This window comes from Ictidomys tridecemlineatus, chromosome 4 (genome assembly GCF_052094955.1).
Source record: "Ictidomys tridecemlineatus isolate mIctTri1 chromosome 4, mIctTri1.hap1, whole genome shotgun sequence".
Taxonomy (NCBI): Eukaryota; Metazoa; Chordata; class Mammalia; order Rodentia; family Sciuridae; genus Ictidomys; species Ictidomys tridecemlineatus.
The window spans coordinates 44,845,696-44,869,514 of record NC_135480.1 but is presented as its reverse complement, the minus strand read 5'-3'; the positions used below and the strand labels follow the sequence as shown (position 1 = coordinate 44,869,514).

At 40.1% G+C, this 23,819-nt stretch overlaps 1 protein-coding gene across 1 annotated transcript in view; it reads right to left on the bottom strand.

Annotated features, from left to right (window-relative positions):
- Sergef (secretion regulating guanine nucleotide exchange factor) overlaps positions 1-18,177 on the bottom strand; it is a 224,265-nt gene extending 206,088 nt beyond the window's left edge. Inside the window, 5 exon segments of the mRNA XM_005326752.4 lie at positions 3,480-3,540; positions 6,793-6,887; positions 12,646-12,801; positions 13,986-14,121; positions 18,022-18,177. Coding sequence (XP_005326809.2) covers positions 3,480-3,540; positions 6,793-6,887; positions 12,646-12,801; positions 13,986-14,121; positions 18,022-18,084 — 511 coding nt within the window. The 5' untranslated portion in view covers positions 18,085-18,177.
- Positions 18,178-23,819: the final 5,642 nt, after the last annotated feature.

Below are 23,819 nucleotides of genomic sequence, written 5' to 3'. Positions count from 1 at the left end.
AGGCCTCGACAGAATGAATAAGTAGTAGCAATTATATTCATCAATGTTTTGCAAGCCATCTGTATGATAAGGGGTTAATTTCTAAAATATAAGGAACTCTTTCAACTCAATAGCAAAAATTTTTAAAAGGACAAAGGAATTGAACAGACATTTCTCCAAAGAAGACATACAAATGACTAATAGGTATATGAAAAGACATTCAACATCATTCATGATCAGGAAAATGCAAATCAAAACTACAGTGAGACTTTACCTCATATCTGTAAGGAAAGCTATTATTTAAAAAAAAAACTGTTGGCGAGGACAGGAAGAGACTAGAGCCTAATATACTGTTATTATGAATGAAAAACGGTGCAAATGTAACAAAAAAAAAAACAATATAATAGTTCCTCAAAACATTAAAAACAGAACTATCATATGATTTAGGGATCCCATTTCTGGCTAAATAATCAAAAGAACTGGAATCAGGATCTTGGAGAAATAGCTGTACTCTCATGTTCTTTACAGCATTGCATACAAAAGCCAAGATATGAAAACAACCAAAGCAGCCATCAACAGATGAGTGGATAGAGAAAGTGGCAGTATATACATACAATGAAATATCATTCAGCCTTAACAAAAAGAAGGAAATCCTGTCATTTGTTTCAATGTGAATGAATCTGGATGATATTATTCAGATACAGAATGAATGCTGCATGATACTATGTATATGAGGAATCTGTGATAGCCAAATTCATAGAAGCATAAAGAACAATAGTAGTCAGCGGGGCAAGGAGTGCAGAAGAAATAGAGAGTTGTTGTTCAAGGGTATATAGCATCAGCTATGCTAGATGACTCTGCTGTGCAACAGTGCCTGTAGTTAACAATACAGTAAAGGGCACTTCAACATTTGCTAAGAATGTAAGTTTCACGTTAAGTGTTTTTGACACATACACACACACACACACACACACACACAAATACACATGCACAAACAAAACAAAGGGCATCAAGGAAACTTTGAGAGGTACTGGATATATCTATGACCTTGATAGTAGTGATGTATTCACAGTTATTTGCACATATCCAAATCCATCAAGTTGTACACATTATATATGAATAACAACTGTAGCCCAATAAAGCTGTTTTTTAAAAATGTAAAGACTAGCAATTACAGAAAGTTGGTACAAAAGAGGGAAGAAATTTACTGACAGGCAATTCTCTTGCCCTGATGATTTCTAAGAGAAGAATCTACTTATAAAAGTGTAACCACCGCCATACAACTCAGCAATCATACTGCTGGGCATGTACTTCAGAGAAAAGAAAATTTATGTTCATATAAAACCTGTCCACAAATGCATATACTAGCGCTATTCTTAATAGCTCAAAACTGCAAATAACCCAGATGTTCTTCAATGAGTGATTGATTTAACAGTTATTGTTATAGACTGAACTGTGTCCCTCCAAAATCCAGATGTTAAATCCCTAATGCCCAACGTGACTATATTTGGAGAGAGGACCCAAAGGAGAAAATAAAAGTTAAATGATATCATATGGGAAGCCCTAATCCAGTAGGACTGGTGGTTTTATAAAAAAGGGAAAGAGACACTGGAAATCTCTTCTTTGCACAAGTTCACAGAGGAAAGATGCTATGAGGAAACAGCAAGAAGGTGGCCATCAACAAGCCAGAAAGCGATGCGTCCCCAGAAACCAATTCTAGCAGCATGTTGATGTTGGACTTTGAGTCTCCATAATGGTGAGAAAATAAATTTATGTTGTTTAAAGCCCCCAGTCTGTGGCATTTTTGACAGCATCCCTGGAAGACTATTATAGTGAGTGATACATTCATACTATGGAATACTACTCAGCAATAAAAAAGAGTGAATTATTGGTACACATAACTTTGAAGAATCTCCAGGGAACTGTACTGATTGAAAAAAGTCAACCTCAAAAAGGATTAGACACTATATGATACCATTTATACAACATTTTTAAAATGAAAACATTATAAAGATGGAAAATAGAAGAGTACTCGTCAAGGACTAAGAAGGAAATGGGGACAGGCAGGAAGCGCATGTGGCAGTAAAAGGGCAACATCAGAGACCCTTATGAGGATGGAATTGTTCTGTGTCTTGACTGTATCAATGTTGATATACTAGCTGAGTATACACTATGATTTTGTAAAATGTTACCATTGGGGAAAACTAGAAGAACAACACATAAGGTTTATTTCATTTTTTATAATTGCATATAAATCTACAATTATCAATATACATAATTTTAATCTTTTTGAAAAATATAAGATCAAGGTTAAGCTGTAGGAGATGATCAGTACAGTGCTGCACTGAATTTTCCTTCCTCACCTTCTCTTCTCTCCACTCTACAACTGGACAACGCACAGAAGCTTGTCTGCCACCACTAATTAGTATTGTGCATAAGGACAAAAGGAATGTGACCAGAAAAATAAAAGAGAAAAGGACAAAGGGTCACTGTTCTCCCACCCATCCCTGAATTTCAAATTCTCTCTCCTTCCTAGTTTCTCTCCTGAAAATATGCTCTGAGGCTGGGGCTGTAGCTCACAGTGGCAGAGTACTTGCCTAGCATGTGTGAGGTACTGAGTTTGATCCTTAGCACCCCTTAAAAATAAACAAATAAAAATAAAGGTATATTGTTAATCTACAATTATCAAAAAAAAATTTAATATGCTCTGGTTGCTCTTTTTTAATTATTTATTTTTTGGTTTTAATTGGACACAATACCTTTATTGTATTTATTATGTGGCACTGAGGATTGAACTCAGGGCCTCACACATGCTAGGCGAGCACTCCACCACTGAGCCACAACCCCAGTCCGAGCTCTCTCTTTTTTAAAGGAACTGTATATGCATTAATCACTGCATTTGTAAACTTTAGGACTCCTAGGGAAAAAACTGACTCTATTTACCTTTATGCCCAGGGTCTAAGCAAAATCCACATGCTGTCTCCCTTCTCCATCTCACTTACATACAGTCTTTATCACCCACTCATGATACAGGAAACAAGTTCATGTCAAGCTTTGAAATTAATACATATTAAAATCTGCTAGGAAGGCAACGCAGTTCCCTGAGAAGACCATGTGACTTGGAATTTCAACCATCTCAGACTCTGATCCCAGCTCTACCTCTTCCCATCTTACCACACATAACCTTACACGAGCACTTTAACCTCTCTGGGCCTCAGTTTTGTCACATGTAAAAACTCAACTCATATCTCTTCCTGGTTGTAATGATTAAATGAATCAAATCAAGAAAAATTTAAAACCATAGCTAGAATTTAAAAATTTTTTTTTCCTTCCTTCCTCCTACTATAGGCTTTCCTACATGACTTCTGCCCTACATTCCCTCCTTTTAATCAGAACTACAACAGGTGAGGACTCTTTGAAAAACTCCTTAAAGCTTTTTCTCCTAAAGCTCAGTTCCTCCTTACTAACAGGCATTTAGAAAATAAAGGCAAAATGATCACCTGTAGCAGCTAATGCATGCCTCAGTCCAGCAGCAACACAAACAACCTTTTCCCTCAGGAGCTGTCAAAACAAAGAAAAGGACTTAGATCATCCATCTACAGAATTGTATGTATTTTATACCCAAATACAATGCAGTATGGTCTTCAATATGTGTCTGGCTGCGTTAGCCTTCTGCCAACAATTCTACCCATAAATACTTCTATATTTATCCTTAAAAGAAAAAAACACTTTAAAAATATGTCACAATGCCTCATAGGGCTGGGAGAGACCTTCAAGGTCATCCAGTCCAGGGATTAGTAAATGTTTCCTAAAAGGACTAGATAGTATATATTTTAGACTTTACAGGTCACATGGTTCCTGTTGCACAATTCTGCTCTGATACTATAATGAAAACAGCTATAGAATATACAAAAATGAATGGGCACAGCTATGTTCTAGTTTTCCCACTTCTGATTTAGTCCAATCCCTCTCCAATGCTAGAAACTCCTCCAGCAGGTGGTCATCCAACCCCTGCCCAACACCAACCTCCAGTGACACAGGGCTCACAACCTCCCCAGGTGCCTGTTCCATCTCTGCAGAGTTTCATTTCTCTCTTTCAGTGGAGCCAAATCTATCTGCCTGTAGCTTCTGACAATGCTTTCCAAATATTTGAAGGCAGTTGTCATGTCCTCTCTAAGACATCTTGTGGTGGTTTTAAAAATAGGTCCTCAAATTCTTTGATACTACTCACTTCAAGATGTAGAGCTTAATTCCCCTCCCCTGTGTGGGCTGGACTTAGTGACACACTTCTAATAAAAAGAATAAGGAAGAGATAAGTGACTCAGAGATGAAGTGATAAAAGGCAGGGAGACTTCCTGCCTGGCATCTCCAGCTCTCAAATCACTCTTGGGAGAAGCCTCCCTACCATGTCTGAATAGTCTTTTAGAGAGGCCCACATGGCTGGAACTGAAGCCTCCTGCCAACAGCCCTATGAGACAGCTAGAAATGGGTTTGCCAGCCAGTTTCTCCTTCAGAGACCGTGTATACACCAGCTGATATTGACTGACACCTCGAGAAAAACCAGCTGGTGGTTCCTTGATTCCTGACTCTCAAAACAATGGAATAATGATTATTGTTTTAGGGTGCTGGGTTTGGGGGTAATTTGCTATGTAACAATGAATAACTAATGTAGATATCTTCTTTAGGCAAAATATCCCCAGTTCCACCAGCTATCATTGAGCTTCAAATTCTCTCTCCCTCCTGGTTTCTCTCCTATAAATATGATTTGGTTGGCTCTATTTCTTTCTCTTAAAGGAATTGTAAATGCATCAATCACTTACCACAAGAAGCTTTAATCACATTTGTTTATTTAAAGTCCATAATGTATTTCTTTGGGGACCTCAAGGGCAGAACCTGAGTCTTATATACCTCTGTGCCCACTACCTAAGCATCAAATCCACACAGAATACAACACCCAGAAGCAGTCTGATCAGCATAGAGGACAAAGCTCTGGCCTTCTTTATTCTGGAGACTTTACTATTTAAGTGGAGTTCCCAATCACATTAGCCTTGGAGAAGAGCAAATCTTCCTGCTGATAAAACTTGAATATACCTTCCTTTTAATTTTTCTTTCTGTCCTCCAATATATTTTAACCATTGTTCCTCTGTCCTCTTTAATTATATTAATTATAATTAAACTAAATTAATTATGACTTATATGTAGGTTCTTACAAGGCCATCTACTTGCAATTGGGAGCTATAACATTTCCCACAGCAGGGAATATAGAGCCTAGACTTGTATGCATACTATGGGAACTATTACCCCCAAATAACACATCTCAGATCAAACTCAATTCAGCACGATGATAGGAGCAGGACTAAACTCTCTCCAAAGAAAAGAGATTTTCCACTCTTAAATAGCTTGGGTGGTGAACTTATTTTAGTTTTCAGCATATTTCTTTAAAAATACCATATTTATCTTGTGATCACATAAAATATAAACTTCACAAAAGTGTACATTTTAAGTTTGAGGCAGTGAAAAGAGCTCTGAACTAGGGTCAAGAGCTCTGTTTCAGCCAGGTTTGGTGGCACATGCCAGTAATCCCAGAAGCTTGGGAGGCTGAGGTAGAAGGATCTCAAGTTTCAGGCCAGCCTCAGCAACTAAACAAGGCTCTAAGTAACTTAGTCAGACCCTGTCTCAAAATAAAAAATAAAAAGGGCTTAGGATGAGGCTCAATGATTAAGCACCTGTGGGTTCAATCTCCAGCCAGATTAAAAACAAAGGTTAAAAAAAGAGAGAGAGAGAAGAGCCTGTTTCACACTGTACTATCTGATATATAAGTCACTAGCTACATGTAGGCAATGAACACTTGAAATGTGATTAGACTAAACTGAGACATACTCTAAATAAAAAATATACACCAAAGTTCATAGGCTTAGTTCAAAATAAAGAGTATACAATATCTCAAGTATAAATTTTATATTGGTGACACACTGAAATGATAATAACTTGGATGCACTGGATTAGTTTCAAAGTAATTAAAGTTAATTTCACCTGCATGCTGCAACATGGATAAAACTTGAAAACATCACATGAACAGAAAGAAGCTAGACACAAAAGGTCAAATATGGTACAATTACACTTATGTGAAACAACCAAAACAGACAAATGCATATAAAAATAGATTATTAGTCGCTAGGGACTGGGGGGACAGAAAAATGGAAAGTGACTGCTACTGAGTAGTTTCTTTAGATGGTGATGAAAATGTTCTAAAATTATTATATTATGGCAACAGCTGCTCATATCTAGAATACACTAAAAACCACTGAATTCTACATCTTAAAAGGGTAAATTTTATGATATATGTATTATAGCTCAATAAAGCTATTATTTAAAAATTAATTTTGTTTACTTTTTTAAACAAAGCTACTATAAATTTTTAAATTACATATGGGGTTAACATTATATTTCTATTGGATAGCACTAGCCTATAATGCTTAGCTTAATGTCTCTAGGCAAGTCATTTTTATCTTGAACCTCTCTCTCACATAATTCCCATTATTACTAATCTTGGAATTTTAAAATGTCATTATTATCCTTATGGGGTATATTAACTTTATTATTTTGGTTTATAAAACTTTATAATGTATATAAGGATTAACCAGAGGTGTGGGTTTTTTGCTCATAACATCAATTCCCCCCAAACTAATTTTTTCCCATAAATACTTATTTTCAGCTCAAATTCTGCTACTCCATGGATTTTCTATGGGTAAGGATAACTGTAATAGACTGGAAACACTTTAACAGGACACAAGCAATATTAGATATCCTCACCTCTATGGCCTGGGGAACCACACATCTTCGAGGCCCATGAGGGACTCCTAACTGGCCAAAGGAATTGGATCCACATGATAGAACTTGACCATTTTCTGCAAAAATACAAATAAATAAATTGCAAATCTATAAAGTGAGACATGTGAACAATGGGTGAATACTAAAGTGTAAGAAATGCAAAAGCATGAAAAAACATAGAGATGCCAAGCTTCAGTACATTCAGAACCAATTCCCTGCTATTATTAATCTAGGAGTGAAAGTACGCGGCACTGGGCAAAGTGTTCTACATAGATTATTATTACACTCTGTCATTAATGGCAAATTATCTGTGCAGAACACAGGCTAGCACCTAGTACTAGAATGAGAAGGTACCTATTCCCTATTTTTCAGGTTTCCATGTGACAGCATTTCCATCACTGTCATGGTTTAAATATGAGATATCCACCAAAATCTCCTGTTAATACAGGAAAATTCAGAGGTTAAATGATTTAATTATGAAAGCTGTAACTTAATCAGTCCATCCTAGTTTGAATGACTGTGTGGTAACTGTAGGCAGACAGGCAAGACTAGAGGAGACAAGTCACTGGGGGCATTCCGTGGAAGGAGGTATGTTCCTTGTGGGTCCTTTCCTCTCCCTCTCCCTCCATACCCCCCTCTTTCTCTCTGTTTCCTGATCCCATCCTGAGCCAAGCAGTTTTCTTCTACTGGGCCTGGCACCCATGATGCACTGCCTTGCCTTAGGCCCAGGGCAATGAAGTCAGCTGACTAGGAACTGAGATCTCTCAAACCATTAACCCAAAATAAGCTTTTCCTCCTCTAAGTTATTATTTTCAAGTATTTTGGTCACAGAATAGAAAGTCTAATTGCCCATTTTCAGAATACAATATTTAGCCTTAAATATAAAATTACTTGAGATGAAAGAAAAGCAGCTAGAGGGGAGAGCAGAGTGGAAAGTTAAAAGCAGTTAACCAGAGTAGGACAAATTCACAGCTCCTTCCCCCTCACAAACAGGAAGTAGGGGGAAGGGGCCTAACCCACAAAGATAAATTATGTATGTGCCAAGATACATTCAACCCAAAAAGGCCTTCCTACCACAATAGAACAAAGGGAAGTGGAGACAACTAAAGGTACATTTCTTTAAATAACCCAACAGGCAACATTCAGGAAGACTGTACACCCCTTAGTACTCAACCAATGAGGAACTGGGGGAGGGGCATTGCACACTATGGAATAAAATGCTGATTGTAATAGCTCTGGGTGTGCTTTCTCACACAGACCTAATTTTGAAAGACTGTCATTAAAAGCCTTGTTTTCTCTATACCTCTTGTCTCTCAATCCATTCTCTGGGTTTGGACAGGTGAGTGTGTTTCTCACAACAGTGATATAAAATCAGTACCAAGAAGTGAGATCATTGCTATGACTAACATGACCATGTGGTTCAAAAGCCTCTGGAGCTGGTTTGCAGGAGAAATTTTGAAGCTTAGAGATGCAAGCTGGGGCTGGAATTGTGGCTCAATGGTAGAGTGCTTGCCTAGCACTTGTGAGGCACTAGATTCAATTCTCAGAACCGCATATAAATAAACAAAATAAAGGTCTATCAAAAACTGAAAAAAAAAAAACCAATTTTTTTTAAAAGATGAGCTGGACCCGGTGGTGCACACCTATAATCCCAGAGCTCAAGAGGCTGAGGCAAGAGGATAGCAAGTTCAAAGCCAGCCTCAGCAATGGCAAGGTACTAAGCAATTCAATGAGACTCTGTCTCTAAACAAAAAACAAAACAGGGTTGGGAGTGTGATTCAGTGGTTAAGAACCACACTGAGTTCAATCCTCGATACCCACCCCCCCAAAAAAAAAAAAAAAAAAGATGAAAGCTGGGAATTTTTAGATTATAAGCAGAGCTTAATGGGTGATTCTTGTAGGATCTCAGAATCCCAATAGGAACATGGACTGTGTTCATTAGGTTTCAGAGAGAAATGAGGACTCTCTCAGAAATTGGACTAGATCCCACTCGTGTTATATTCTGATAAAGAACCCGTGTCCTGAGACTTTGTGTGAGCCTGAATTTAAAAGTGACAGACTGATTAATCTGGCAGAATAAATTCCAAGGCAACACAGTATTCAGTCCATGGCATAGATATTGCTGGCAGCATTTAGCCAAGTTTACAGTGAGAATTGGGAGCAGAAAACAACCAAAGAATTTTTAAAATTTGCAGTTTGGCCCAAAAAGTGCATGTAAAGCTAAGGTCAAGGAAGGTGTGCTTTTGAAGAGATTATAGCCCCTAAAGAGATGGTAAGTACTTCACACAGAGACCATAGGAAAGATGCTTTGAGGGTAGGGTATCTCAAGAATTTGCAAGACCATACCCATTACAGGTTCAAGGGTCTAGAAAGGAAACGTCCTTTGCAAAGAGAAAATGGTAGTATCCTGATTGCACAGGGGGGCCTACAAGTTGTTTCACCATGCTGAGATACACAAGTACTCAAAGGCCACAGCAGCCATGACACCAGGGGGCCCAGGTATTGCCAGACCCTGGCATTATCCACATGGTGCTGGTTCTACAGGAATACAGGATGCTTGAGTTAAGGGGTCATGAAGGCTTCCACCAACATTTCAAAGGAAAGCCTGAGAGGACAGGTAAAGTGCAGTAGAGTCACGGTCCCTATGCATCGATCCTGAGAGGATGATGTGTGAAGCTGTGAAGGTGAAGTCAAAGCTGGAAAGGCGACCTCAAGAATTAAGAGAAGTCAGTAACATGGACTGTCAAGAAAAGCCACTGGTTGTAGAGAAAGCCAGGCTAAAAGAGAGCCCATGTGTGCTACAACTGGCAAAGCAAGAACTGCCAAAGTCCTCTGGAGAGCACATAACACAGCCTTGTGTCCTGGAGGCTGTATGCAGAGTTACTGGCAGGGTTATGGGACTAGTTTGTCCAGCTGGGTTTCAGTCTTGCTCTGGCCTCATTCCTTCCTTCTATGCCTCTATTCCTCCCTTTTGAAATGGAACCGTTTATTCTGTGCCACTGTGTATTGGACAAAACCTGCTTTTGATTTTTACACAGGCTCACAGCCAGCAGTTTGCCTTGAATCTCAGATAAGATTTTGGACTTGGACTTTTGGGTAATGTTAAAACTGTTAAGACTATGGAACTACTGGAGATGAATTAAACGCATTTTACATTGCGAGATGGACCTGAACTTTTGGGGCCATAGGCCAGAATGTTATGGTTTGGATATGAGGTGACCCTCAAAATCTCCTGTTAATGCAGGAATACTCAGAGGTAAAATGATTCAATTATGAGGTGTGACCTAATCAGTCATTCTAGTTTGAATGACTGGGTGGTAAATGTAGGCAGGTGAGCATGGCTAAAGGAGGTGAGTCACTGGTGGCATTCCCTGGGAGGATATATCTTCCCTATCCCCTTCCCACCCAACCCCCACACATGTCTGTCTGTCTGTCTGTCTGTCTGTCTGTCTGTCTGTCTCTCTCTCTCTCTCTCTCTCTCTCTCTCTCTCTCTCTCTCTGCTTTCTGATCCCACCATGAGTTGAGCACTTTTCCTCCACTGGGCCCTTCCCCCATGATGTGCTGCCTCACCTTAGGCCCAAGGCAATGGAATTGGCCATCTATGAACTGAAACCCCTGAAACTGCAAGCTCCAAATAAACTTTTCCAAGTTGTTCTTGTCAGGTATTCTGGTCACAACAATACAAAAGCTGACTATAACAATTATTATTCCAGACCTTTCTCCTGGCCCTTCCCCATAATCACTGCTTCCTAGGTACAAAAGGTCACCTAACCAATTGGTGAGTTTGGGAGAAGAGACAGGACATGTGTGGGTTAGCCCCTTCCTCTCAGACATTCTAGACTGACATACAGTAAGGGTTTCCCCTGTAGGAAAGGCCTAGAATTGGAAGTGGGAAAATAAGTCTGAACCAGAGGAGTATGAGAACCACTTGTACTCCTAATTAAGCCTATCTCCCACCAGAGCCCGATGAGTAAAAAGCTGATAGATCTCCCACTCTGATTGCCATATGCCTTTCTCACAACTGGTTCCAAATGTGAGCAGGAAACAGTGTTATCTATCAACTCCTACAACACAGACACAGTCACACAATAAGCACTTCATAAACAGCAGCAAATGATAACTACTACTCAAAATTCTACATATATAAGGATGCATATGTGATGTGTATGTTGCTGATCAAACCCAGGGCCTCTTCCATAGTAGGCAAGCACTTGCCACTGAGTCACATCCCCAGCGTTCTATTTAGATTCTAATAAATACTGTCAAATGCAACACATATTATGGAACCCCTCTACAGAACAGAAATGGTGACACCAGAGCAGCAGGTCATAAAAGATGGAATAAGTTCATCAGAAAGACTAGTGCACCTGTTCCAAACAGAAAGAAAAGCATGCATTTGTTGGTATTCCTAGAAATAAAAGCATAGGAATTGTGCAGAATGAGAGACAAGGCAACAGAGGTAAGTAGGGAACAGTTATAGAAGACCATGTGCTAAAAAAGCTTGGGATTTATACTATGCAAGTGACCCTCTACAAGGGCAGAAGAGTGACATGGTCAGAAGATGTTTGTGCCAGAAGACTATGACAATGGTCAGAAACTATAGATGGTCCTTTGAATCCAGTATGTCCAGCTAGAAAGGGCAAAGCTGAACAAAGAAGTCAAAACTGTTTCAGAGAAGTCAACTGACAAAGTAACTATTACCAGCTGCTCCCATGAACATTATCTATTACCCTTTGACCAAACCCCTCTACATTCTATTGTCATCTAGCTTCAAAAACCAAAAGTTCTGTCCAACCATATCTGTGTGTGTGTGTGTGTGTGTGTGTGTGTGTGTGTGTGTGTGTGTAAATCCCATGGTGGGAAAAAGCTGCCATCACTGCTGTGACAATCTCCACTTCCTCATACTTCCCCAGCATATTCCCCCATGATAACCCTTAACTGGCACTCCTGACCAGTTAGCCCAGGCACACAACTACCAAGAACTTCTGGGTCAGGAAGTGGCCACCAAAGGCGATCTAGTCCATTCCCAGACTTTTGCAAAGTTTTTCAGTCCAATTCCAGACTCTTTTACCATTGAAACTCTCTTTGTAAAAGTACTCTGCAATTTTCCAGGGCAACCAGAGAGAATATTTGAGTAAAGAGGTTTTCATTTTATCACCAGTCACCACGACCTTGCTATTCTCACCCAAATTTTTTGTTTCTTTTAGTTATACGTGACAGTAGAATGCATTTATACACTTTGATATATCACACACAGATGGGATATAATTTCTCATTTTTCTGAGTGTACATGTTATAGAATCACATTGGTCATACAGTCACATATATATGTGAAGTAATGTCTGTTCGTTCTACTATCCTTCCTACCCCCACATTCCCTCCTCTTCCCGCCCTTCATTTCCCTCTACCGAATCTAAGGTACCTCTATTCTTCTCTAGTTCCCTGCCCCCCTTATTGTTAATTAGCATCTGCATATTAAAGAAAACATTCAGCCTTTGGTTTTGGGGGATTGGCTTATTTCACTTAGCATGATATTCTCTAACTCTATCCATTTACTGCCATAATTTCATTCTTCTTTAAAGCTGAGTAATATTCCATTATACCACATATTCTTTATCCATTCATCTATTGAAGGACACCTAGGTTGGTTCCATAGTTTAGCTATTGTGAATTGAGCTGGTATAAACATTGATGTAGCTGAATTACTGTAGTATGCTGATTTTAAGTCCTTAGGGTATAAACCGAGGAGTGGGATAGCTGGGTCAAATGGTGGTTCCAATCCAAAATTTTCAAAGTCTTTATAGTGATAACAATTTATCTAGGTGTGAACTTACCTGTGAGTATAATAGTAAAATCCCAGCCACAGGCCACCTGTTGGATAGGACATCCAAGAAGGGATTTGCAGAGGGTAAAATACAGAACATCCTCTGTGTGACCAAGTCCCAGCTGCCCATCTTTGTTCAGGCCACAAACAAAAAGGCCTCCTCCATCTGCAAAATAAAGGTTTGGTGCTATTATACACAGGAGAAATCACAACTACCAAAGTGAGCAAAGGGGATTCGCTATTTGAAGTCAAAGATAAATAATTTTTTCTCACCCAAGTTAATGTTAATAACCCATGCATGTTCTGAAGACAAATGACATAGGGTCCAGGATCTCAAATCTAATATCTAAATGGAAACTCCAAGTCCTGGAGCAGAGGCCAATCAATCTCAAAATGCAGCAGCAACTATAACAAGAAGGTCAATGTTCATTTAATAGTTAGAATGTACTAGGGACTGTTCTAAGAACTTTATGTGTGAAGTCAATTCATCCTTTAGATATAGTATCTGGGGTCCACAATACTTTCAGAAGTCCATAAGAATGATTTAATTTCAAATTGTTTGAAAACGAAGACAAATTATATAATAGTAATACATATGTAATACAAAATCCAGTCTGGATTATATTAACCTTTACATAAATACCATTGTAAAATATATTTTTATAAGATGTAATTTTCAATATTTCTTTATAGAGAAAAGGGTCCATGAAAACAAAGTGCCAAAGATCCATGAAAGTTATAATGTAGCCCTGTTAATTCACCAAATTTCTTCATCCACCACTGTTATCCCCCCATAACAGATGAGGAGACCAAGGCTCAGAAAGATTATCTGCCTAAGGCCACACAGCTAATCCATCATAGAACCTGGACTTGAACCCAGGTAGTTTGATTCCAAGGTCATATTCTGAACCAGCTGCAAATGCCCTCCTCTGAAATACTGTAACACATATAGTACTCAGTAAGTACTATCCTAAATACTGTGAAATCTAGCAAGATCCTTGCTCTCAAGGAATATTCAATCTAACCGCAAAGATTTCTCATTCATGTGAAAGTTAAATAATAACATATGGCATAAAATATGATACATGTTGCAACTCTACCACTAATTAGCCTTGTGACTTTAAGCAGTATTCCTCCCTGAACTTCATTTGTATAACGTGGTGGATCTGGGGTGGCCCATAAGATCTCTGAAGTTCTTCTAGCTCTAACCACCTAGGATTCTCCAATGGTTACGTGGCTCTTTCAGAAAAATGTTCTCTGCAAAATACATAAGGCTGAAAGATGGCAACATAACAGCCTAGGGGAAAATGTCCTAAGAAAGAGTAGCTATCTACTTTTGAAGGAAATCACCTGTGACAATTGCAGAGTGGCCCCCTCCTCCTGTGATCCTCCTGACACACTCAGGTTTACAGAAGTCATTCAGTTGCTGGGGCAAAAGCACATCCTCCTTATGGCCAAGGCCAAGTTGGCCATAGCTATTTGCACCCTAAGGATAAAATAAGCCAAGGATGAAAAAATATAAAAACCATATTGTCAATGTCTATTTACCTGTCCCAATCTTCCTCACTCTGACATCCTCTCAGAGCCTACAACGGTTAACAGCTCACTAATTCTTAAAATGTGGGTTCTTATATGCAACCCTCATTAAGATGGCAACACTCGCCTCAGGAAACAGTTTCAAGAGGGATACTTTGCATCCACAACTTACCCAATGATAATATTCACCTTTCCCTTCCAATGCCCCAACACCCCTGTATTGCTTTTGGGAGACAGCATAGACTTTATTTATGATAAAAGCTAATTACCTAAGGAAGCTAGAGAAAGAAAAATGAGGGGGAGACGAGAACAAACTGGGCAGAAAATACTCTGGAACTAGTTCTTGATGTTTCTCCCCCCAACTTCACTGGAAAACTGGCAACAACTTTCTGTAATCAAAGTTAGCTAAGGATTTTGTGCAAGGTGTGTCATTATTTCATTTGTCCAATGAAAAAGGCTGACAGTGATCTCCAGGGGTTTTTCCAAGTACAATGTTTGTGACCCCAAGATTCACATGGTAAGATTCCTATGAGGGAACAGAGCTTCCCTTAGTAGGCCATGTCTATTGTTGTTATAACACAATAAAATTCCATAATCCCTAATCTGAAACCCTTGCAGTAAATATACTTCAGAAAAAAATTTTACAGGTTTTAAAAGCAAGATGGGGTGTGTGTGTGTGTGTGTGTGTGTATATATATATATATATATATATATATATATATATATAATATATATCCTGCTACAAAGTTCTAAGGCAACATTCCATAACCAAAACAGTAATATTTTTGCAGCCTATAAATAGCCTATGTCCAATAAGTTTTGGGTTTTCAGAATTAAAGATAAGGGATCATGGACCTACAGGGAAAATCATATTAAGATTTCAGGCTGGGCACAGTGGCACATGCCTGTAATCCCAGCAGCTTGGGAGGCTAAGGCAGGAAGATCGCCTCAGCAAAATTTAAGCAACTCAGTGAGACCCTGTCTCTAAATAAAATACAAAATAGGGCTGGGGATGTGGCTCAGTGGTCGAGTACCTTGCCCCTCAGTTTAATCCCCAGTACCAAAAAAAAAAAAAAAAAAAGATTTCAGAAATTCTTATAATATTTTTCTACTTATTTATTCTACATTGCTTCTTCCTGGAGATGGGATAGCAAAAGTTTCTAAATATATTGTTTTTGAATTCACCTAAACAAAGAAAAGTGACTTAAAATAATGCATGCGAAACATAAAACAAAATCTTCATAGAGATCCTGGGCTGCAAGGACTACAGGATGCAAGAATAAGACATGGCAGGAGCACAGGGGCAATACAAATTCCAAACAATGAATACTCTTCATACTGGGCATTCACCTTTAACACTCACAGCAACTAAGGAGAAGGATACTATCACTCAGGTTTTACAAATAAAGAAACTAAGACTCAGGAAGCTTAAGTAACTTTCCATAGTTATACACCTGAGTAGGCAATAGGTTAGATTCCACATTCCTTTCACTAGACCCTACTCTTGTCTATAAGGGGGGAAAAAAGGAGGCAGGGGGGAGGGGTCAACTATATAACCCTATCTAAAATAGCACTTTACCACCTTTTTTTGCTTTGTTTTTCTTCATATCACTCCTTGACAGTATAGCATATGTTTACTTGTTTTCTGTCTACCTTCTCCACTAAAAAGTAAATTCTATGATGCAGAACTTTGTTTTCCACAATATTTGCCCTGTATCTGAAACTGTGCTGGCCTAGAGAAGATGTACATTATTTATATGGTGAGTGAATGTAAGGCTCTATAAGTCCCCACCTAGGAAAGGTCAGATCAAAGGCACAATAAGAAGTATAATGCACACGACTCAGTCAGCCCCAGATCTCCATGCCTGTCCCATAACCAGACTTGCAGGCTGTTGAACATGAGAAAAGTGAGACATGAGCATTCTGGGGTTCCGAATTATGGTACCAATTTTTGTAAAATGTAGCAAGATACCCTAAACCCAAGCTAAAACAAGATGAAGGAAAATTTAATTCCATCTTTGCTTGTATCCCTTACATTCCAAACACACCCCACTGTCGTCTTTCTCTCTCTCTCACACACACACACCCCTAAAGTAAATCCCCTTGTAATGGACTGAACTGTGATCCCCAAAACTCTTATGTTGAAGCCCTAGTCTCTAATACCTCAGAATATGACTATATTTGGAGGCAGTATCTTTTCAGAGGTTAATAAGGTTAAATAATGAGATCATAAAGATGGAGCCTGAACCCAATATGATTGGTCTTGTAAGAGACACCAGTGATGCTCACAAAGAAAAAGCCACATTAGACCTTACAAGAAACCTAAACTGCTGACATCTTGATCTTTGACTTGAAACCTCCAGAACTGTGAGAAAATAAATTTCTATTAAACCCCCCTAGTATAGGATATTTTGTTATTGTAGCCTAAGGAAACTAATACATGCACACAAAGATTTCAAAATAGGAAGAACAGACCATCAGCCCTCCAAATACAGGAGCTAGGTGAATTTCAACAATATTTCTATTTCAGTACAATCAAGAACATATTTGAAAAGCTTTTTCTATCAGATATTTCCTGTCCACAGACATCAGTTTCCTGATGTGAAAAAGCCAGAAACAGCATCTCCATCCCCAGCTCAAGTGCTACCTCAGAGAGTCAGCCATACAGGCCACACCACCCTCTCCCTTCTGCCACACTGCAGCCTTAAATTCAACAAGTGCCAGGCATGGACTGATAATTATTTTTTAAATCAGTCAATAAATGCTGATTTCAATACCAACACATGTGTTGTATGTGTGTTTATATCCTCCCCAATATAAGAGTTGGAATCTTTCACAACCAGCACATGTGGTTGCCACACAGGAACTCATTCATTCATCTTTTTTTTTTTTAACCCAGGATCAAACCTAGGGCCTCACACGTGATAGGCAAGCTGAGCCACAACCCCAGCCCTATCATTCATTCACTTTTTTAATCAACAAATATATGCTGAGGACCTGCAAGGTGCCAGGCACCAAGAGGGGCACTTCACAGTCTCACTGCCTCCCCTCACACTGTAGCCAAGGAGATTAATATTAGGAAATTGTACCTGCCATTACAATCGTAATGCGTACTCGCAAGAACCACGAGACTCAACATTTGCTTTGCTCCCATGCATGCATGCATGCCACACGCTTCCGTGCACAAAGCATCCTCAGACACACATAAGATAGGTCTCACTAAGGCTCGCATCAAGCCAACACCTGCCCAGTCTCCCTGGCCTCCAATACTGACAAGTTGTGGTCGCAGCAGGGTATCCGCAAATAAGCAGGGTCTGCGCCTAGCGTGCTGCCAGACACCACGGGCCTCACATCCAAAAGATGCTCTCGCCAGCTATGGTGGCGGTAAGGAAGGCCCTCCATCCTCCAGGCAACCCGAGATGGGCGGCACAGGTGGCCCCGTGGGCTCTGAGACGGGGCGATCCTCTCTCCACCCGGGCCTCCACGCAGGCATCCCAGGAGCTCTCATGGCCAGGGTCACATTCAGTAACTCTTGCCCCTCTGCTGACACAGGCCTCCAGCCCTTACCACCCAGTGGGTGGGAGGCCCTGGGAAGAACAGACCCCCAGACCTGGAGACAGGTTCCTCCCTCAGCGCCTCAGCCCCTCACGTCCCGACACCACAACTAGCAGGCCCCTAAATCGCCCCGTTAAGACCCTTCGCTCCCGTGCCTCCTCAAACCCAGCCCAGAATCCTCCAATCCTGTCTCGGCCCCCGACCCTTCTTCCCTCTGCCGCCCACGCGGACACCCCCACCTAGCAGGCCTAAGAGCCCCTAGGGCCGCCCCAAGCCCGGGGGCGGAGTCACGTACCCAAGCGAAGAGCGCTGGCGCGGCGGGGGCGGCCTCCGAGGCGGCGCACGGCTCGCGCTCCATGCCGGCACGCTCCGCCGGCGCTTCCGGGAGGGGCTGGCGCAGAGGAGGATTGACGCTGCGGAGACCCCGCGCGGGGGCGGGGCTGTCGACGCGGTGGGGCTGGGCGGGGCCGGGGAGCGGGACCTGTGGTAGTTTCGCTCGCCCCAAGAGACCAGTCGCGGACCAACCAGACCCAGCCAGGCCCGGCCACCCAGGAGGTTCCTCGAAGCCATTCCCCCGCCCCTGGCTTCTGGGGTGCCTGCCATTTGTCTCTCCCGCCCTCTCATCCTCTATACGTGGTAATAATTCCATACAGTTGCACTACGCTCATCAGTTGGCAAAGCTGCTCCACTTTTAGCTCCTCGGAATCCCACACAACCCAAAGGGGTGTCTGGGCCGGGATTGTGTGATCGCTGAACTGTGGTGCCCTGCTTTTTTGTGCATTTGCAAAGCCGAAGGAAGATTTTTGGTAGCCGAGTGTGGTGTCCTGCGTTGTTCTTTCCCTTGATTCCCGGAACAGAGCGGAGGACTCTCACCTCGCAGCTGAATTGAGGCTGGTTGGCATCTATTCCTGCAGGCAACCTCCCACCCTCTTTGCTTGTGCATGGCCTACCCTAATTCTGATGGTTAATAACAGATAATTTTCCTCCAATAAAGATTTTTCATATAAAATGACTTTTATGAAACACCGTCATACTGCTTGTGGAAGTTAAATAAGTAAAATTTTCCTGAAGGAAAATGTGCCAGTACATATTAGGAATATGGGATTAGGATCTGGGAACAAATGGGGTCACATTCGGTAACCCTTGACCCTCTGCTAACACAGGCCTCCAGCCCTTACCACCCTGTGGCTGGGAGCCCATGGGGAAGTGTTTCAGAGATGAGCTTCTCCCCAGGCCTTTCCTGATTTTTCACTCTCCACTCCTTAAGGTTTCTACCACCTCAAGCCTTTACCATTCCAGCCTGTGGAATCTTGAGAACATCAGTGATGGTAATAAGACTTTAGAGAGGCAATGTGGTGTCATTCTCTTGACCTTGATGTGTGCCAAATGCCAAAGTCTCGGCTTGGCACCAGAATCACGAGCCACCACACACCTTTGTAGGTTCAAACAGCAATTCTTTATTCCCGCTCTCACACCGCCTCCACACAGGTCCAGGGGCAATGGCGTTCTCTGTCTGCCCCCACAATTCACCTACTCCACGAGGCTATCTCCAAATCCCATTTTAATCTCACGAGAACTCAACGGGAACAAGCAACAGGAACACCCTAATCCCAGCAATAATCTTCAACCTCTAACTTCCCTAAAACCCATTATCTTAAACTGGCAACACCTTAAACTCAAGGAGCCGGTTACTTCCTCAAACCTGATCAGCTATAAACCCGGATCCGCCTTGGTCCTTGAGCAAGGTCACCTTATTAAAGCATGCATGCAATGTCCCTTCAAATGTCCTCTAAGCAGCATGGGGTACACTTGGCAAGGAAATTTCGATGCGTCATTCCTACTTGGTAATGGCCCTCAGCAGATGTGTAGAAACTATATGCCATGTTTGTTGGGGAGGGGGGTGTTACTTTCAGAAATGTAAAAGTTGGACCCTTCCTCTCTTGGCTTTGACTGAGTCCCTAAGGCAATAAGTGCCAATTACTTCTGCATTTATAAAGTGAGGTGGAAGATAGCCAAAGCAGAACTTATAAAACAGGTGTCTAGAAACCAGTGTGTGACTTCCAGTCTAAGAAAGTTTGGGGAGGAGAGTAGTCTAATAAGACCCTCGGGCCACAGTTATCAATGTGATGTGAGTCCCACCCATCTCATGTCCAAGGAAAGTTACTTCAGCAGAACTAAGAAAGTCTGATGTGTATTCCTGCAGATTGGGCTGGCTGCTGTTTAGTTCATGCTGAGAAACCCAGTGTGTTGTGGTCAATAACAGCTCTGATAGCTGAGCAATAAGAAACTGATGCCTTCTGGAGGTCTTTCACATACAGAGTTACTCAGGATACAAAACCAGATGCACACCTGCAGTCCCACCTACTTGGGAAGGTGAGGCCAGAAGATCACTTCAACCCAGGAGTTCATCCAGCCTGGGCAACATAGTGAGACCCTCATCTCCAACACAAAACAAAAAAGAACATCTGAGTATCTCCTGTGCATCTGGTTTCGTATGAACAAACTGGTTCAGACTAAGTCTAAGGAAATTTCCAGAGATGTGAAATGACACCCATAGGAGAATTAACCACTAGCTTCCCAGTGGCTGATGGGAATGGATTCAGTAGTCCTGTCAGAGAGATAACATTTACCCACATGGAGATGTTTTGTCTTCCAAAACACCCTCAAGAGAGCGAGTCAGCATTAAATACTCACCAAGTACAGAAAGCTCTAGTACAGCATCAGGCCTAAAAGAACTTTTCTATTCCTTAATCCTCCACCGCACTACTATTCTCCAATCCTGGAGGAGTCTGAGGCATCCTACTGAGTGGGGAAGAAGGATCAAGGAAGAAAAGAAACTAATGAATTCTTTTTTCAATTCTGGAGAAAGAAAAAAAGGATTTAACCTTAACATTTGATGTTTTAAATTTTTACACAGGACTGGACTTTTAAAATATGAAAGTGTGTGCATGTAAAAGGGCATTGGGGGGAAGGAGCTAAGGAATTTTTTTTTTTAATCTGCATGTGAGCAACAAAGTGGAGGCAGTGACCTGAAACTTCACCAAAGATGCAAAGAAGAACAACCTAAAAAAAAACAGTTTTTTAAAAATATATATATATTTAGTTGTAGATGGACACAATACCTTTATTTATTTATTTTTTATGTGGCACTGAGGATTGAACCCAGTGCCTCATAAGTGCGTGTGTGCCAGGCAAGTACTCCACCACTGAGCTACAGCCCCAGCCCCAAATCAGTTTTTAACAGAGTCTAGGAGAGTATATTTATTTTCTAACTTTATGAATGTACATGCATCAATACTTACCTAATCTACAGTAATGTTATATACCTTACTACAGTTTCTTAGAAATGTTGAGATGTAGCAACTACTTCAACTATGTACATGCCCCTAGGGAGTTCTTCCCAGGTGCAGCATGGTTGGGTTGCAGTTCTTGAACAGGAATAGATTTCACTCTTTGATAGAATCACTTTCAGATGGCTCATCTCCCCTAAGAGGAAAGTAAAAATCCTTGGGCTCACACAGATTATATTTCTGAACAATATGGGTTAGAAATTTTTTTTTCCATTTTATAATTTTACTTGATCCTCCCAATAATACTAATATGAGTATTGTTGGGATAATTATTTTGTAATTGAGAAAATGCACAAAGAAGGTAAATGATGGCGTTCCCAGCTCACATTTCTTCTTTTGATACAAGAAGATCAGCTAACTGCTAATCAATTTTTTTCTCACCAAAAACAACTAGAAAAGCTGGCAGAAAATATTTTTAAAATCTGTTTCAAGTCATTGGAGAGCTATCAAAGCAGCAGGAACTTGAAGGGCCATGATCTGGAAGCTGAGAGATTATATTTGGCACTACTTTTCTCCTGGAAGCACTTGCTAATTAGCAAGCAATGTCTTGGAGGCCAAGAATCTGGGCTGAAGGCAGCAGCTGAGAAACTAAGCAGTAATTTTAGTAATTTTCAGAGCTGAGGGGAAGGAAGGGTGAGAGCAAGGAAGGGGAAAAAAGTAGAAGTTCAGGTCCCCAAAGAAGTGCAGCCCTAGTACACATTCATAGCTTTCATTTGGAATCCCTAAAGGACTACACCTTGAGAGCAGAAGTAAACTGGAAATTGACCAACCTCACAGAGACCCAAGCTCAGCTTCTCATTACTCCATCCCTAACTGAACTAAGATCATCCCATGCCATAATAATACCTGTACTGCCTGCTAGAAGCAAAAGTTAATCCTCTGGAGAAGATAAAATCACACAGAAACTATGGAGGAATCTCTGATTAGAAGAGTGATTATGTATTATGTATTATGGTGATTCTTTATATGTAGACAATAAAGTTTCTTTTTACAAAGTTCTCTCATAACATGATTTCTCCTGTAACCCAATGCAGTAGATTTAGTTTAGTAGATTCAGTTTATCTTTCAGATGAGAAACATGAGATCAAGACTCTTCCAAGAATTCTGGAAGGTAGTTACAGGGTTCCAGGTGTGCTTGGCTTCTATTATATCTCATAGCCAAGGTTTTTTTAAAATATTTTTTTAGTTGTCCATGGACCTTTATTTTATTTATTTATATGCAATGCTGAGAATCAAACCCAGTGCCTCACACATGCTAGGCAAGCACTCCACCACTGAGCTATAATCCCAGCCCCTAGCCATAGGTTTTTTTAAGAAGGATAACACTATGATGGAGTGGGGTTTTTTTTCAAATATTTTTAGATGATGATGGACCTTTATTCATTTATTTATATATGGTGCTGAGAATCGAACCCAGTGCCTCACACATGAGGCAAGCACTCTAGTACTGAGCCACAACCACAGCCTTATGATGGAGTTTTTAAACTTAAGGAAATTGTTAATATAAATTTAAATCAGTTTCTAATGTATGTTTGACATGCAAAATAAAACCCTTTTGACAACATGAATTTTGTGTTTGTTATCCAGTTTAATAGCAAACTTGAAAATTATAAGTGTATATTACATGGTAAGACAAAGACTAGACTCAAATAGACCACAGTTAATATATCCACTTCTATAAATTAATAAATGGACTTATTATATATTCATTTAGAGAATTCCAGGATTTTCTTTCTTTTTCCATTTTTTTGGAAGACAACTTAAAATAAGAATAATTGTGCACATTTTAGTGGGTCATTGCTACTTATAAACAATTCCAAATGACAAAATATAAGGATTAAGAAATGTAGGCATTATGATGACCAGCTTTTCAGCTTTATTCAAAAAATTCAAGAGGATACTATGTCTTTGAGAAGAATAACTCACTGATAAAGATTGTGAACCAAACTTGCAGTTCAGCTCAGGTCTCATAATTGTGTAACTGTTAACATAATCCTAGATGGTTCAAAGACATATTTAAAATTCAAGAAAATTCTCAGGATTCCTGGTTTACCAAATATCATATATCCAGAGGTTAGAAGAACTGAAGTCCAGTATTGAATATTTCCATTGTTCTGAAGTTGTGAATTATAGTGTTGTGCCTTTAACATTCATTTTAGTCACAAAGTGATTTTAATACCATTACTTAAAATTTGGTAACTATGAATCATCACTATGATCAGAGTTGTATGAAAATAACCAGATACAATATGCATAATTTGCCATTGGTATTATGATTTACTTACGATAGATGTCTTGCAATCAAGTAGACTAACTATAAACTAGCTAATCAACATTTCAAATGGTTTCAGATTAGTTAACATCTACTTACTATCAAAGGTATACATATAGGTTGTCAGCTATCAAAATGTATAAGTAAAGATCTGAAATATCATAAATTACTCTTATAAATTCTATTTCCTTGTATAATATAGGGAAATTAAATACAGTTTTTAAAGTTTTGTTTTTGTTTACTTTGAGACAAGGGTCTTGCTAAGTTGCCCATGCTGGCCTCAAATTTAAGATCTTCACACCTCAGCATCCTACATTTAAAAAAAAATTTTATGATTTCTTTTGAAGTCTTAAAAGGATTAAAATCTGGTAATATTTTGAAGTAAAACATGTTAAATGGTAAACAATTTGACTATTGATGTATAAAAAGGCAGAGTTTTTAAAGTAGCGGATTAAACCTGGAAAACCAACT